Raw genomic sequence first — 16,386 nt, 5'->3', positions numbered from 1 at the left:
TAATCATGTTAGAAAAACAGTCGACAATGACTAAATGCATGGTCACAGCCAAATCGCTGTTTAATTGAAATAAAACAAATCAAAGAAAACAGAGAACTCTAAGACAGGAAGAAAAACAGGAGCGATGTAGTCGAACAACAGGCATTACGGCAGCCATGTTTGTTTCACTTCGATCAATACAGTATTACCCACGATGCACTATTCCCATAAGCGTGGGTATGTGGAAGTTCATAACCAAGCGTACTGCGGCCAAGAACAAGGTAAGAGATTACGTAACAAGACCATCCCAATTTGCCGTCGAATTCCGGTTTACAAACACCACGGTCACAAATTCTCCCAAATTCAAAAGGGATCTTTAAATGCACCGAGAAACACGAGACGAACAATTGTGCATACTTAGATGACGACTCCACGCTATACACAGCGTGATAATGGCAATTTAAATTTTGCTAGCAGATTTTCCCGGGGCAGATTTACATAATACTGCAGTTCGATAACACGGTCAGTCACATAAAATCCATCGAAAGGGAACTGAAAGTCGTATAATGCCAAAACAGTACCATGATTTCACAAATTTCGAAATACGCTTTTGTCGATGTCCACTGTACAACAGTTTAATGTCTTCCCATTCGCAAGAACACAATGCCTAAACTATCAGAAATTCGTAACACATAATTCGAATGATGGTATAACAAAATAACTCATCATTTGTTAATTCAATCCATCGAAAAAGTATAAAAAAAACATGTTTATAAACAATTTTTATTATATAAATACACTCTGAAAAGAAACAAGATTCATAATCATCAATCTATTTGAATACATTCTCACTACAAATTACACAATACTTATTTTCTAATGGAGTTTCTTCACAGCACAAACTATTGGAATCATGCACACGTGTGAGTATTTTGGTGACACATTTTATAGCTACGCCCAAAATAGTCCATCATTTATTGCGCAACTGTGACAACACGACATCATTTTGTTAACATCCACACATTTCCATAAAATATCAATGAACTTTTTGACCTTTCATAAGTAAAATACACTACAATTTACTCCAGAAAAACAATTTTCTTGGTACATTCCTACATTCTTGCATACTAATGAGGGATTCAGACACATTCCAAGCTGCACAATTTTCTTGGTTTAATAACGAAGCTGGTCAATCCTTTCCCAGCAAAAATGCAACAGTGTTTATCTTCAACAAAGGAAGCCTTTTTATTCAGATAAGATCACGCAGCATGACTACATGTAGGTGTGCATGAATCAAATTGTGTAGTATTCTCATTCACTATAGCACATACTTGTCACAAATTGACCAAATTATCGATAGTGAGAATTAAAAACATTTAGTAACCAAAGTATACCAAAACAAAGTCAAAATATATTTGGCACTGTACAATATCTGAATGGGTTGATTATCTCGTAGTGTTTTCTAAATGTTTATTGACTCATGTAGCATAAATAGGGAACTGTCATGAATTTGTTTTCGCGTATCTGTTAATCGACTTAATTAGCTGATTATTAGCTGAATTGCTGTGTTATGTCTGTCATCGTTTAGGCCTATTTGAAGTTTTGGACGGAACTTGGCTCAGTGATTTGGAACTAATTACCAGATAACCGCCGCTATTCTGACAGTTGGTATCCATAGTTATTAATGTAGTGAACGATTAATCAAAAGATATGACGTATTCAGTACTTAGTGTGATTGGCTTTATAATTGAAGGTTACGCCCTAGAGTCTTTTTACTGCTTTGTAATTGGTTAGAGTTTTGAAAATGAATAAAGAGAGTTTGAGTTGGTCTTGGGGAGCACAGCACGATAGACGCAGTCGAGTCCAGTCCTGGAGAGCCTTGGGGCGAATGTTGACGCAGTCTAAGAGAGTCTTGGGTCAGCCTTGCGATAGTCTTGGGGATATTTCCCCAGGGCGCTGTGTCTTATAGAGTGCTCGATTGACCGACTAAGACGAGAGCTGAAACGTATTTCGTTGTGCGTGTCTTATTTGACTGTAAAGTATAAGTGGCTTTCCCGATCCCATACCTCAAGGGGACGAGATATAGAGACGAGACGAGATTCCCCCCTGGCAAGTGTGGAGAACCCCGAGAGAAAGAATTTCCCCTTGATAGAACTACGACGGTCAGTCACTCATACAGTTTCAAGCCGTATTCAAGATGGTTACGCCGTGATGTAAATATATATCGGCGAATTGATCTCATTATTTTATTATCACGTGTACACTAGCTGACTGTGTTTGTACACAAGAGTTAGACTACATTAAAACAGGACTTCATGTCATTTCATTTCTGAGTTACATTTAAATTTGATTGCAAATGCGCAGGGTTATTTTACTTCGACTTTTGTGTTCACCACATTTTTTTCTAAATAAAATTCAATTGAAAATGCAGACAACATTTATTTATAAAACAAATGGAAAATGAGAAGACTTTGTTGACACTGAAATGTGCATATATGTTGCATTTCATAATGCAGCAATTGTTTGTATTGCTACATTTGAAACCAATTATTAGTTGAGTGAATTTACAAAATGCTTACCTCATGTCTGGGGTTGAATACCTCTTCAGCATCAGTACTATCTGAATTACTGATAACTAACAGCCCACTGACCCACAATTGATCAGGACTTAAGTTAGCAGCCGTACGAATTTTATGTGCATTCCATCCCTGGGTGAAAATATCTAATGTGTGATTAATCCTGGCATGGTACACATAATGCAAGCAAAATATATGAAGTTATATAAATGATAAAATAGATTATAATAAAATAAAATAAGTAGATACAACCAGTGAACACATCTCTCCACAAACGCTCTATGTGTTAATTATGTATGGTTCTACCAGCAATATGGCTCCCCCGGCCAGGACCTTTTTTCAGGATGTTTTAACATGAGGATGCTTCGTCAAATTACGCTGAAATAAAATTTTATTTTTTATTTCATTTTCAGCTCCTGTTCATTTGGCGGGTTCGCGAAACAAGGGATAATAAAAGTCTGGCCTAAAGGAAGACTCTCCTGCACGTTTAGCGAGAATAACGAACACTTTCTGTTATTTTCAAAGTGATGTTAGAGGCCCAGTCTGGAAGTAGTTTTTCACATAAATTAGTAACAGCATCATTTCACAGTCATGTCACAAATTTTGAGAAACATTTTGCTTATTTATAAATAAATCAGAATAATTCCGACACGCCGTCACCACGTAGCGCATCTGATGGTGAGTCTGTAAAACGTGGGAATAACGAAAATGTTCAAGTTGCCATCACATCGGAGATTTATTCTGATGTGTTTGTCTGTCGTAGTGACGAGCAATTATACACTACGTGAAATTGCGAAAATACAGATTGTATTCATCAATAGATTAGCCTGTATTATCAGAAAATCGATGAGAATACAGGGAAATGTAACACAAATGTCTTCACGTGTATTTGCACTCATTTAATACAGGGATAATACACTTCCTTTATTGACTTGCATTCACAGTAAATGCATTCCTGTATTTACCTGCATCAGTGTTGTATTTTCTGTGAATAAATGTTGATACAGGAAGTCTATTATTCATGTATTAATTTAGTGTATAGATACAGATTAATACAGGGACTTATCTTCCTGGATTCATACTTGAGCAGCTTAATACATGGAATGCATTCACATTGATTTGTATAAATACAACCCAATTCGAGATCTGTATTTTCATGCATTTATACAAAACCAGCTTAATTCAAACCCTGTATTTTCGTGGAATCACAAAAATACATGGAATGCATTCACATTGATTTGTATAAATACAACCAAATTCAAGATTTGTATTTTCATGCATTTATACGAAACCAGCTTAATTCAAACCCTGTATTTTCGTGGAATCACAAAAATACGGTACATGGAATGCATTCACATTGATTTGTATAAATACAACCAAATTCAAGATTTGTATTTTCATGCATTTATACAAAACCAGCTTAATTCAAACCCTGTATTTTCGTGGAATCACAAAAATACATGGAATGCATTCACATTGATTTGTATAAATACAACCAAATTCAAGATTTGTATTTTCATGCATTTATACGAAACCAGCTTAATTCAAACCCTGTATTTTCGTGGAATCACAAAAATACATGGAATGCATTCACATTGATTTGTATAAATACAACCAAATTCAAGATTTGTATTTTCATGCATTTATACAAAACCAGCTTAATTCAAACACTGTATTTTCATGGAATCACAAAAATACATGGAATGAATTCACATTGATTTGTATAAATACAACCAAATTCAAGATCTGTATTTTCGTGAAATTACAAAAATACAGGGAAGCATTTATACAAAATATTGGTTGATGTAGTAATGGTAGCTGCTGTATCACTTTTATAGAGGGCTACTTCATTCATGGTTTCTGGGAAAAGATATTTGAACCATGGGCGTATTCCACAGAGGTGCTGAACCCTCAGTTTAGTTTTTACACAAAGAATTCTGTGAAAGGTATTCATATGCCCACATGATTGGCACATGCATTCTGAAGTAAGAATGGTGAGGACATTGTTATCTTCTTTAGAGAACAAAATCCAGATACAGTCATTTAAAATTATTAGCTGGAGCAATGATAGTGGGGTTATTCCTTGTAACTCATGGGAACAGTGGCCAGCAGTCTCATACATAGATACATACATTCAGCACACACACACAAATCTATATATACCTTAATATAGAAAATACATTATGATTTATTAGTACTCATCACAAAACAATGAAAACGTGTAAACACATAAATGTTTGAAACCTTTGCAAACAATACTTCATAAATGTTAATAAATAAGACCCCACCCCTCTATCAAAATTGAATGTGTGTGAATCCCCCCGCCTCAAAAAATAACAATAAATGTGAAAGAATTTCTTAAAACTTGTAAATAATAACATACAATCCTCCCACACATGTAAATACAATAAGAAATAAAAAAACTCGACCCCCTTCCCTATGTAAAAATTAAATGTGAAAAATTACACCCCCCCCCCCCGTAAATGTGAAAAATCCTTTAAACTTGTAAATGATAGCATAACACATCCCTCGAATGTAAATACTATAAAATAATGCCCCCCAATGAAAATAATAAATAAATGTGAAACATCCATTAAAACTTGTAAATGGTAACATGTCAGTGTCTCAAATGTAAACAAAAAAATGAAAACACTCCCCCACATATAGTTAAAAAGCAACACTATCAAAATAAAACACATGAGGAAACCCCATTCCTCAAAAAAAAAAATATCAACACACACAGCTGGTTGGATATTTTTTTGCTGGTTTTTGCCTTTCTGTAAACACTGTTGAGCGGAGTCTTTTTTTAACCAATCTTTTCATTATGCCTTTGTCATGAAGACGACGATCTAGTGAAGAGATGAACAAAACAAAAAAATGAAAACACTCCCCCACATATAGTTAAAAAGCAACACTATCAAAATAAAACACATGAGGAAACCCCATTCCTCAAAAAAAGAAATATCAACACACGCAGCTGGTTGGATATTTTTTTGCTGGTTTTTGCCTTTCTGTAAACACTGTTGAGCGGAGTCTTTTTAACCAATCTTTTCATTATACCTTTGTCATGAAGATGACGATCTTGTGAAGAGATGAGCTCATTTTTTGGAGCAGCTCTCCATCTTGGTGATTTGAGGAGAGAGCCATCCTCCTGGTCCTCTTCACCGGACATCAATTCAGGGTCCACTTCTTTCCACATGGCTCTCTCCTCTTCATTCTCTAAGACTCGTGCGTCTCTGCATTGTCTGTAAGAAAACATTCGATGACATCAATACTAATGTAACAATTACAACTTATAGTAAAGTGTCAAGTAGTCAACAAAAATACAATTGTAATTGTATTACCGATAATCAGCAAAATGTTATTATTACATGAAAACAAATATATAACTGCTGATTATGGTGAAATAGTTAAATCACAATAAATTAATGTGATAAATTATTGAGTGTTGGAGTACAAAAATTTATTGTATATTCTAACAATATATTTATAATTTATCACAACATACATGTACCTGCCAGCGTAGTGTGTTTAGACGCTTCGCCATCTTATTTTTGTTTTTTAATGCTGGGTTTTGTCCTTCTCTAGCATGTATCCTCTTATTTTCATAAGCTCTTCGTATAGCGACTAGAAAGAAATTGATAAAGCAACAGTACTACAATGCAACTAATATAGAATGAGTTGAATAGTATTCTTCAATAGTAATATATTCAAGTTACATCATAACTCATTAAAAATTTAAACAAGTCATGTCTCTTTGATAGCACATTGAAACACATGCAATTGTGGTTGGGTATCACAAAAGAAGACAGGATTTGCATGAAACAGTCAAGGTTGTGTTAGTTTGCCATAGGGATACATGTAATTTCAAAGAAATACAACAGTACTGTGACTCAAAGTGAAGATTAAACAAATCAATAACAAATAATTAATATGAATAAAGTGTTCCCGATAGGAATCAACTATTGGAACATCAATGAAAACCACAAAGCAATAACCATATGGTTCACTTCTTGAGTTACAGGTATAATTGTCAACAATAAGCAAAGCAGTAACTGATAATGAAATTTTTACTTACATTGATACTCATTTTCTGAATATTTGTCGTCAAACTTTAATCTTAATTGGTCCATAATCTTTTCTCTTATCTGTCTGTTGTGTTCAGCATTCCAACTATTAACAAAAAACAAAAACTGAATAAACTAATGCTGATAAAAAAGATAAAATTACCTAACGATGACAAACCATAGACCCTATAATAATCTATTATAAAGTACATGGACGAACATAATATGATACACATGAACCTGTTGAGTCATCTTGTCAACTTCTTTAATTGCACATGTATGCAAAATTATCGATCAAACAGTATTGCTACAAAGTTTTACATAAAAAAAAAAAATAATATTTCTTAATTTGGTTGCCCTTTTGGGGTTTTAATCACACAGTGGTTCACAACTGTTTCTTTTCAGTTTGTGTTTATATGTATGGCATGTTACAGACTAAAATATTATGTTTGTGAACTCACCCAGCAATAGCATCAAATGCCAAACTCTGCTTATGTGCACATAATTGCTTGATTCTCATCTATAAAAAAACACAGAAAACAAGATCAATTACAGCAGTTGGTTATACCATAGACCCTCTAAAAGGGTCTATGGTTATACTAAATCTTAAAGGTAAATGAAATTGACAAATCAGTGTCATACAGAGCTTAAATAAATATTCATTTTAATTTCTAAATTTGTTTCACAAACCCCAATTCTCCCCACGTCTTTCATTAAACTACACATATTTGCAAAATAATTCAATACAGCATCGGATTGGTTTGTAGCATGTGTAAATGTTTAAGCAACACTTACCGAAAGCTCTGATGATGTTCTAATTTTTTGTTTTTTTGTTGACATTGTTGTTGCCGTTGCTGCCGTTGTTGTAGTATAGAATCTTCAACTTTTTTTTCCAGATTTTTTAATCTAGACAATATGCCTGGTGACTGTCTTGGCGTTGACCATCTTGGTTGCTGGGTTGTCTGTGCATCTAGGTATAGAGTGGATGTTGAGCATGAGGCTCCTGAGGCTGAACCATGATGGCTGAACTCAACTAGCCGGGTAAAACGGAGTACTACTATTGAAATCAGATTCGGCTAAACTTGATGAAGCGTTTTCTTCCATAATGTTGTTGAATGCTTCATTAGCATTTAGACGTCTTCTTGAATTCATGTTAGAATGTTGAACTTCGGGTGTAAAGTTGAAGAAGACTGTTCACGTCAGCACGGATGCAATGACAAACATAGACTGACATGACCCTTCACTAGTTTGTGTACACGAAAGGTTGTCGTATGGTGGTGCTGTTGTGACTACCTAGCTGTATCATTAAAACGTGTGCCTAATTTTTTTTTTAAGTGTTTGTAAATCCACAATATGCAAATATCGCATATAAAAATTAATTTTCAATCCTTGATGTGCATTTGTTTCAATAATAGCTGAAGACATCAAGTTTACCTCGACTTAAGTAAGAATACAGGCCGGTCTAGAGGGCCTTTCTATGCCAGTGAGGTCAACAATGTGTTTTGTCACACTTGACAATGACAAAAGTTATTCTTGTTTCACGATTATTGTCCCATAAAATATACCATACTGTATTTGAATCACTTTTCCGTTGTCTGCGAAGTTTCAAGCATTATTATAATTTAGTTAGTATTGCTGAAGCACGTCGAAATTAGCATGTCAGAACTACTGTCAAAACAACGCTTATATGAATGCGGCCACTGTTTTAGATTTATGGGAAAGTCCTCGTTTTACAACCACAAGCGTACTTATTTCGAACCTTACGGTTACTGGGCTGATGATGATGGAAAAAAGATTGAAGTCGAAACAGGTAAGCATGCTTTTGCACTGTTATGTTTTCCATCAGGAACACCAGTATGATATGCAAGATTTAAATGTCTACACAGACAGAAATTATAAAGTTCTCAGCAGACGGTGTTAGTAGGCAATTGGCATTGTATTGCTTTACAATAATTTTTTTTCTTTGTGGGAGGGGGGGGGGGCAATACCACACCAACAATGTCTATGTGGCTGATAATAACAATGTCTTATAGAAAAACACAAAGTGGGATATGATCATATGGCACTGTCATCTTCAAGATACACAAAACTTACAAATAAAAAAAATTTTGCTAATAAATTTGCTTGATTTTAAGTTTAAAGGCTGCTCAACACTAATACAACCTAAAATTTGTCCAAATCTCGGTATTTTGTTCACTGAGTCAGTGTATATTTATTTCTGTGCAGAAAACGTGGGTTAACCATACAGTTTCAAAAGAAAAACTAGGGTATAAAATAACACTGATAGTGTTTTAGAACTTTTTACCAATGGTTCTTATAGCGAAGATTTGTCTTTTTATCACAAATCTTTGATGGTGACATAGGGGTAATAAAAATATAATATTGTGGCTCATGAGCACTTTTTGTTGTCTGAATTTATTTTGAAAATCTAGATTGTGCATACTGTAAAATGACTAATTTTCACTGGGTTTAAATTTCACTGATTTACCATTTCAGGCATATTCAGTGGGTTTTAAATTCACGGTTTTGTCATTTAGATAATGTGTTCTATGCTAAATTTTACATATTCACTGTGTTTTAATTTAGCGCATTTTTCCAGTCAGCGAAATAAGCTAAATTAAAACCCAGTGAATAATTAACCCCTTTACAGTATATACCGGTATTTAAAATGAAATCAAACATGTTCTATGGGCATATTTTGAGTGTCGCAAGGTGGCGAAAGTTTTGTCATTAACATGCAGTGTTTTTTGACAAATGGGACACATTTCTGGGCTGTAAATGCAATATCGATAAAAACAAGGAGTAGAATACCACTTTAAAGCTGGATGTGTACTGACATTAGAATTTCAGCTAAAATATTGATGTGAACAAAATGAAGGGTCTTCATACCTTATAATGTAAAAAAAAGACATAAAATCTGTTTGTGGTAAAAATTATTAGGCCAAAAAAAAAATAGATCTGTTTCTGGTCCGAAGTTTCTTAAAAAACAATGCGGTGATACGTTTTTTTTTCCCTTTTTTTTTTAAATTGAGTTTTAGAAACAAAACTGGATGAAACTGACTTGTCATACGCTAACACAGACACTATAGAGAGAAATCAAGAAATTCAATCTGCACATGCGTGAACAAGATACAGTGCCATCAACGACAAGCATACTTCACTTTTTTTTTTTCTTTTTTTCAAATTAAAAAAAAAAAAAACTTTCAAGAGCGGCCTTTTGAACTGACGACCAGAAACAGATCTATTTTTTTGTTCTTAGTCAAATATAAAAAGAAAATAAGTCATTGTGTTCCATATTATTTTGAAGTAATCACATGCTATACACTGTTGTCCCATTGAACACATTAAAACAGAATTACAAATAAAAATAATTTATTTTAATGATATGTAAACAGGATTATCATGATAAAGTTAAATCACAAAATTTAGTATAAATTAATTGAATGTTTCTTTTATTCAACTCATAATTCTTAGTTTTTTGCAATAAGTTTAGTATTTTATTTAGTTGCAGCTTTACATGAAGTTGAAGTACATCCAGGTCATGTGTCTGATGGCAGTGATGCTGTTGCTGTCCAAATTTTACCAAAAGATGCCCATAACCAGTCATTACAGGAATCAGATGAACAATGTTAGGAACAATGGTAAGATGATTTAACTTATTGATAAAAATTCAGTCCCAAATAAAGGCTCTACAGTATAGAATTTCAGTATGGAGGTCATTAGGCCTGTATGGTTAAACAGGAAGTCTGCCATGCTAAAGGCACTCAAACTATCTTTTGTGTTTATGGCATTGTATTTTTGCACTCTTTGACACTGTGCTGCCGTAAGTATTTGGTGTATGACAAAGTTGTTTTACAGTCTGAAAAGTTGTTACATGTTGAATGTATGGAAGAAATTCAGTCTGGCCTCCAATATGGATGTCATATGATACTAAAATTTATGTGAAATGGGGCAAGTGAAAGACATGTATTGATCAATGTTTCATCAAATAAAATAATCCTTATAGATATTGTACTCATTTATATTTTATGACATCATTTCCAGTTTAATCACTGATGTTGAGGAAGATCACAGTGAATTTGATGTATATTCTAGCTCTGAAGAAAAGAAAGATAGCAATGAAGTAAGTCTATGATTATTGAGGTGTGGCTACATCTTGCAGCACAGGGTAGATGGTTTCCTGGCCTTTGTTTAGTATTTAAGTTATTGTCACTGTTCAGTCATGTAAGCTTTTTTACTGTGACATTTGCAAACCGTTACACCAGTTTTTCTCACAACAAAATTGTGATATACGTATGCAATTACTTTTCATAATTATCATGTTTAATCATGGTATTTATATTTAAAGCCATTCATGTCAACATTTTCCATGATTGAGTAACCCAAATGCTCCCCAAAACACAATGACAGAACTTTACCAGTCTGAGAGCTGTTTACAACTGCAAATAAGACACACTGCCTAGGTGAGTGAAATAAATGGCACACAGTCATACTTTTAAAAACGCAAGTTCAATCAGTTAAACTTTATTTATGAAATCAAAGATTTTGATCATTATTGGATCAATATAATTTATTGATAAAGGGACACATTTTGAATTTTTTTTTTTTTTTTTTTTTTTTATTTTCTATTTTCTTCTCAAGTTTTCCTATGACATGGACAATCATACCAAGCTATGTTTTTTTTTGTTTTTTTTTTTGAAAAATGAAAGTGTGCCAACTACTAATCCTCCATTGGTTAGGTGTCATTTTATACCCAATGTTGAAAAAGTACACAATAAAAAAGTAAGAAAGCGTCTCAGGTCATTAAATACAGAACAGAAGAGCACAGGGACTGTGCATTGTAAACGCTTGTCCACTTAACCAATAGATTTGTTGACATGATCACAGCTTGTTGAAAAGTGTGTACTTCTCCCCAATGCTCATTAACAGTGTAATTTTATAATTTTATATTATAGAGATCAAGTAATTATGATAGATGTCAGTCATCAGGTATTGGGCCATCAATCAATAAAGAAAATGTACAAGAGGTCTGGGTAGATGATGAGGCTGACATCAAGGAAGCCATGCAGTTCAACAACGATGTGCCTGACAATCAACATGCTGATACAACACAAACGGTTCATTTTCATTTGATGACTGCAATATTATTGTTTATTCTTTCATGTTGTTTCTGATAGAGGTATTCAGTGCCTTGTGGCATTCATCAAACATCTGCTACTGACAATAGCTACGATCTTTAACATTGATGCGTTGACAAAGTTTGTAAAAATTTTACCAGGCACATTGTTCACCAATCTGATTAAAATCTGATGTAGTGTACGGGCTTTAATTATTTTGGCTATAAACTTATTTTAATTTTATGTTTTATTACTTTTGTTATTAATGCCTTTTTATTTTATTATTTTACTTTGATTTTGTGATTTTTTTTAAAATTCCGCCCTACATATATCTGAGCCTATGTAACGAGATTTTAACGAGACCCACTGTCGACGATTTTAGTCAACGAATCACAGACCTTCTTCTATAGCGCACATGATGACGTCACTGGGCAGAGTCAGGTGGCAAACACACTCAAATAAAATGGCGGATTATACCGACGTTAGCGACCGAGAAGAACACGGCTTTTCGGTAAGTTTATCATTGTCAAATGCAACGAAAGTCATTTTTTTATGTTTATATTGTGGCTCGAATGGTTCGAGTTTAGATCGTTATTTTGCGTAGTTATTCTGGGAGTGACGATTTTGTTTCCACCGGTTCGACCGAACACCGGTGTCTTTTTCCAGTCGCTTGCCCTGGAGACGGGTGATGTTTTGTTGACGATCGGGTCAAAACCGTCTACGGTATTGAAGCCGTAGCTGTAAATAATCATCAAAATGTATCAACATTTTGTACATTATACAATAACTCTTTATTAAAGTAATTGAGCTGATTTGGACTGGAATAAAATATTTTTTTTTGGAACACATCGCAATTGATCAGGAAATATTTTTTTGCTCCAATTTTCTGCGTCGATGCGGTGGGCCGGTGACCGTTATACAATTTAAAATTTGCATTGTTTACTATAGCTGTTTACAGTGTTCTAATCATTACGATTTACTTATTTTTTTGCTTCCATTCTAGATAATTATGCTCAGTGTTTGATGTAAAATTGAAGCGAGGACTGAATAAACGAACCTTGGCTGGCGAAGATGTATCAGGAAGTGTACACATTTGTTGGAAGTGAACAAAATATTCAATGTAATGACAAAAATTGTAAAATGCTGTAGAATTTCTTTCGTAAATAAAAATATACTAGCAATTTTCTATTAATGGTTTATTCAAGTGGGCAAAATATAATGTACAGAAAGATTGCCCGTAGAGTATCGCTACACTGAAAAGTAAGCAACCGACAGCCTGTATAAAAGGGGGCCTGTGATTGGCTGTTACTTACGCGAGATTTGAACAGGACTTACGTAGGCGTCGGATCAGATGTATGTAGGGCGGAATTAAAAAAAATCAAAATCAAAGTAAAATAATAAAATAAAAAGGCATTAATAACAAAAGTAATAAAAAATAAAATTAAAATAAGTTTATAGCCAAAATAATTAAAGCCCGTACACTACATCAGATTTTAATCAGATTGATTGTTCACTATTAGGAAATTTCTGGGACTTGACAGAGACGCATTCAAGCAATATGTGGTATGTGCTAAATGCCATAGTGTTTATTTATTTGAGGATTGTTTTAAAACCAAGTTTAACGGAAAGAAAGTTTTATTAAAGTGCCAGCATGTTGCCTTTCTACAACATCAACATCGGTCACGTTAAAAGCAATGTGGTGAAGTGTTACTCAAAAAGGTAAAAGGACAAAATGGTCGAGAGTACAGTACTTGTTGTATCCCAAGAAAGTTTATTGTTATATAAGTCTAGTTACATCCCTGGAAACGTTTGTTAGAAGACCCGGATTTACAACTGCATGCAACAAGTGGAGAGCAAGACAACCAGGAGAAAACATTTTGAATGACATCTATGACGGGAAAAGCGTGGAAAGACATTTTCAATGAAGGATATTTTAAAAGTAAAAATTGCAGATGTTTTGTGTCACAAAAGAAAAGTTACTATATGTGAGATGTAACTTTTTAAATAATTATGATGTATTCTGTGTTTAAAAATAATTTTTTTAAATGAAAATTTTGTGAATTTGTGTTGATTTTAAGTGTTTGCATTGTACACGTATACAGCACTGGTCAATATGCATCTTGAACTTCAACACAAAAGGTTCTACCAACCATTGAGTTTGTGCCAAAAAACTTGATTTGGTTCATTTTAACTTGAAATTAAAATGTTTTCTGCTGCACAATGCCCCCCCCCCCATTCCATTCATGAAAGTATCTTACAATGCAATGTTTGTTAGAAGCATTCATGACAAAGTAGACTGGCCCAGCTGTGATGACTTTTTTTCATTTAAATGACAATAAAAAAAAAAAATTGGAAAAAATAATTTTGCAAAATTTCGCGGTTAAAGGGGATTTTGCGGTAACGCCTCCATTTCGCCCAGACTGTGCCAGTCTAATAACAAAGCAATGTTACATCCCCTAAACATGGCTGTCAGTATACATACTAGTCTTGCACAATTATAGTTACCATAAATGATTTAATGTCCAATTCCCAATCAAGTATGGCAAAACTTGCAGGAAAGCAAAACAAGGTTTGGACTACATATACAGCGAAACTAATTCCTAATTTCAGAGTTACTATTTTTCTCACGAAATTCTATAGAGGGCGTTCTCAAAGTACCCAGATGACAGTCCGTTCAACGTTCGTGGTGGGGTTGAATTTGAGCGGCGTCTGCTGTAAGCAATATACTAGTAGTTACTGTTGCCGAAGTCTTATTTTTTTACAAACGTTTTGCAAGAATTGGTTAAAATGGTTAACTGGTATTGTAGTGCCATAGGCTATTCCTGGGGTTCGATTAAAAAGAAAAAAACAGCGAAATATCCTGAGATGAAAGGCGTAACTTTTCATACACTTCTTTCGTCCAAGAAATCAACACTTCAACGCCAGTGCATTCGAATGCGTCGTCGGGAACCTGAGTGGACGCCAAACTATATTCCCAGGTTTGTTCAGGGCATTTTCCATCCTGCGCCAGTATTTTTTTAGTTCAATAATTAGAGACAGCCGTCTTTCAACCGCAGTTATACATCGATTGAAAAACGAAGACTGTCAGCTTCCCGAGACGAGCGCAAACAAAAACATTTATGATAACTGCATCTGCTGATCGCCTGGTGAATCATATTAATTTAAACTTACACTACACATTTACAAACACCAGAAACTATTTTAGAGTTTGATTTAATAATAAACCATGGCTTGTAAGGATATTCCTTCATGGATCATTGCCGAATACACTCTGTCATAATGAAAATAAATTCTGTATTCTGCACATGATGAAGCTTTACGGACATTATGAAGTAAATGACCATTATCAAGTCGACATTCTTTCAGTCTGGCTGTTGTCCAGTCACTTCGATGCTGCAGCAACAAATATGCGAACATATCAGCTATTTCAAACAAAGGCAAAGTATGAAGGTTTTTTTGCCAAGTTTTTACGTTACACGATCTACCAGAGTTATCGTCGACTCGCTGTGTTTTACAGTACGACGACGATTTTTTTTACTTTTGGCGAACATTTAACTCGTTTGCTAACTCAACAAGTTCAAAAAGTTTAGCTTTACGAACATTAATATTGCTGCAAGTTATACCACGATCCCGAAGAAATTTGCGGAGTTCTGGAACTTTTTTGCTTTTCCAATCTATTGATTTACGCATGTAAGAATACAGAACTTCAATAAAAACAACCCAACTCAGGCTCGTCATCCGGGTATTTTGGATGCGCCCTCTAGCGGAATTCCGTAGAAAACTAACAACTCGAAAATTAGGAATTGCCCAGGAGTAAATAATAACCTGTCAAATTTGTACTTTGTTATCAAGCAATAATGCATTGCATGGGCGAGTTTGAATTGGGGGTGTTGTGTCGTTTTGAATAAGGAAATTGTTATTTCTTGGTATACCCAAGGGGTCATACCGGTAACAACATATAAATACCCGAGGTGAGATGTGTACTTATAGTTTTTCAGTATAGTTCAAAACATGTCTTCAAATTTCTCAGCATGTACAGAAACAGATAGCCTCGTTAAGATCAATTCCATATGTCGACGATGTATCTGCACCCCCCCCCCGTGTAAACCCACCGGTCTGTCAAATCAAATCAAATCCCCTCACCAGTAGAATTATGTGCCAGTATGTATCAGTATATTTAATTAGATGCATATGTATTTACTTGTATTTGGCTAATACAAGTAAATACACACCGTAGAAATAAATGGTAAATACATCAGAAATAAACAATGTATTTATAGTAAGTATTTACCTGTATTCACAATGTAATCGCCATGTATTTACAAGAGTGCAATTACAGGTGAATAAAGGTATGAATACAGGAAATGTATTTCCGTTTCCTGTTTTCATGTGTATCACCCTGTATCTACCTGTATTTACCAAAAATACAGGCTTTAATAAATGTCTGTACTTAACAATATTTTCGCTATTTCACGTACAACTGAACACTACTGCTAGGTTTATATTTACTGATGTCCACGTGTCCTCGTCGCTATAAATGTCTCTTTCCATTTTACTCGCCGTTACCGGGGTGCCTCAATATTTTCTCATCGAAAATGATCGATTTCGAACCCATATGCAAACAATAATCCATAGAAAAAATAAAAC

General features: G+C 34.3%; 1 protein-coding gene and 1 long non-coding RNA gene across 2 annotated transcripts; one reads left to right on the top strand and one right to left on the bottom strand.

Annotated features, from left to right (window-relative positions):
• Positions 1–4,715: 4,715 nt before the first annotated feature.
• LOC146746137 (uncharacterized) lies at positions 4,716–7,897 on the bottom strand. Its single transcript, XM_085499419.1, has 6 exons — positions 7,418–7,897; positions 7,084–7,142; positions 6,634–6,728; positions 6,070–6,182; positions 5,616–5,800; positions 4,716–5,404 (listed from the first exon to the last, which is right to left on the bottom strand). The coding sequence occupies exons 1-5, from the start codon at positions 7,460–7,462 to the stop codon at positions 5,768–5,770; spliced, it is 345 nt and encodes a 114-aa protein (XP_085355545.1). The 5' UTR covers positions 7,463–7,897; the 3' UTR covers positions 4,716–5,404; positions 5,616–5,767.
• A 193-nt stretch (positions 7,898–8,090) lies between these two features.
• LOC146746136 (uncharacterized) lies at positions 8,091–13,791 on the top strand. Its single transcript, XR_014929453.1, has 5 exons — positions 8,091–8,432; positions 10,128–10,263; positions 10,667–10,745; positions 11,578–12,250; positions 12,743–13,791. It is a non-coding gene; the product is annotated as an uncharacterized LOC146746136 (long non-coding RNA).
• The last annotated feature ends 2,595 nt before the right edge of the window (positions 13,792–16,386 follow it).

Source organism: Saccoglossus kowalevskii, chromosome 5 (genome assembly GCF_978046115.1).
Source record: "Saccoglossus kowalevskii chromosome 5, keSacKowa6.1, whole genome shotgun sequence".
Lineage (NCBI taxonomy): Eukaryota > Metazoa > Hemichordata > Enteropneusta > Harrimaniidae > Saccoglossus > Saccoglossus kowalevskii.
This window is presented reverse-complemented; position numbering and strand designations above follow the sequence as displayed.

What these genes read in the sequence shown, in the direction of transcription:
- LOC146746137 (XM_085499419.1), bottom strand. Translation starts at nt 7,462, where the DNA reads ATGTCAACAAAAAAACAAAAAATTAGAACATCATCAGAGCTTTCG. An exon ending in TTCAGAAAATGAGTATCAAT is followed by an intron (nt 6,183 to 6,633) that starts GTAAGTAAAAAT and finishes ATTTCTTTCTAG; the next exon opens with TCGCTATACGAAGAGCTTAT. An exon ending in TAAACACACTACGCTGGCAG is followed by an intron (nt 5,801 to 6,069) that starts GTACATGTATGT and finishes GTTTTCTTACAG; the next exon opens with ACAATGCAGAGACGCACGAG.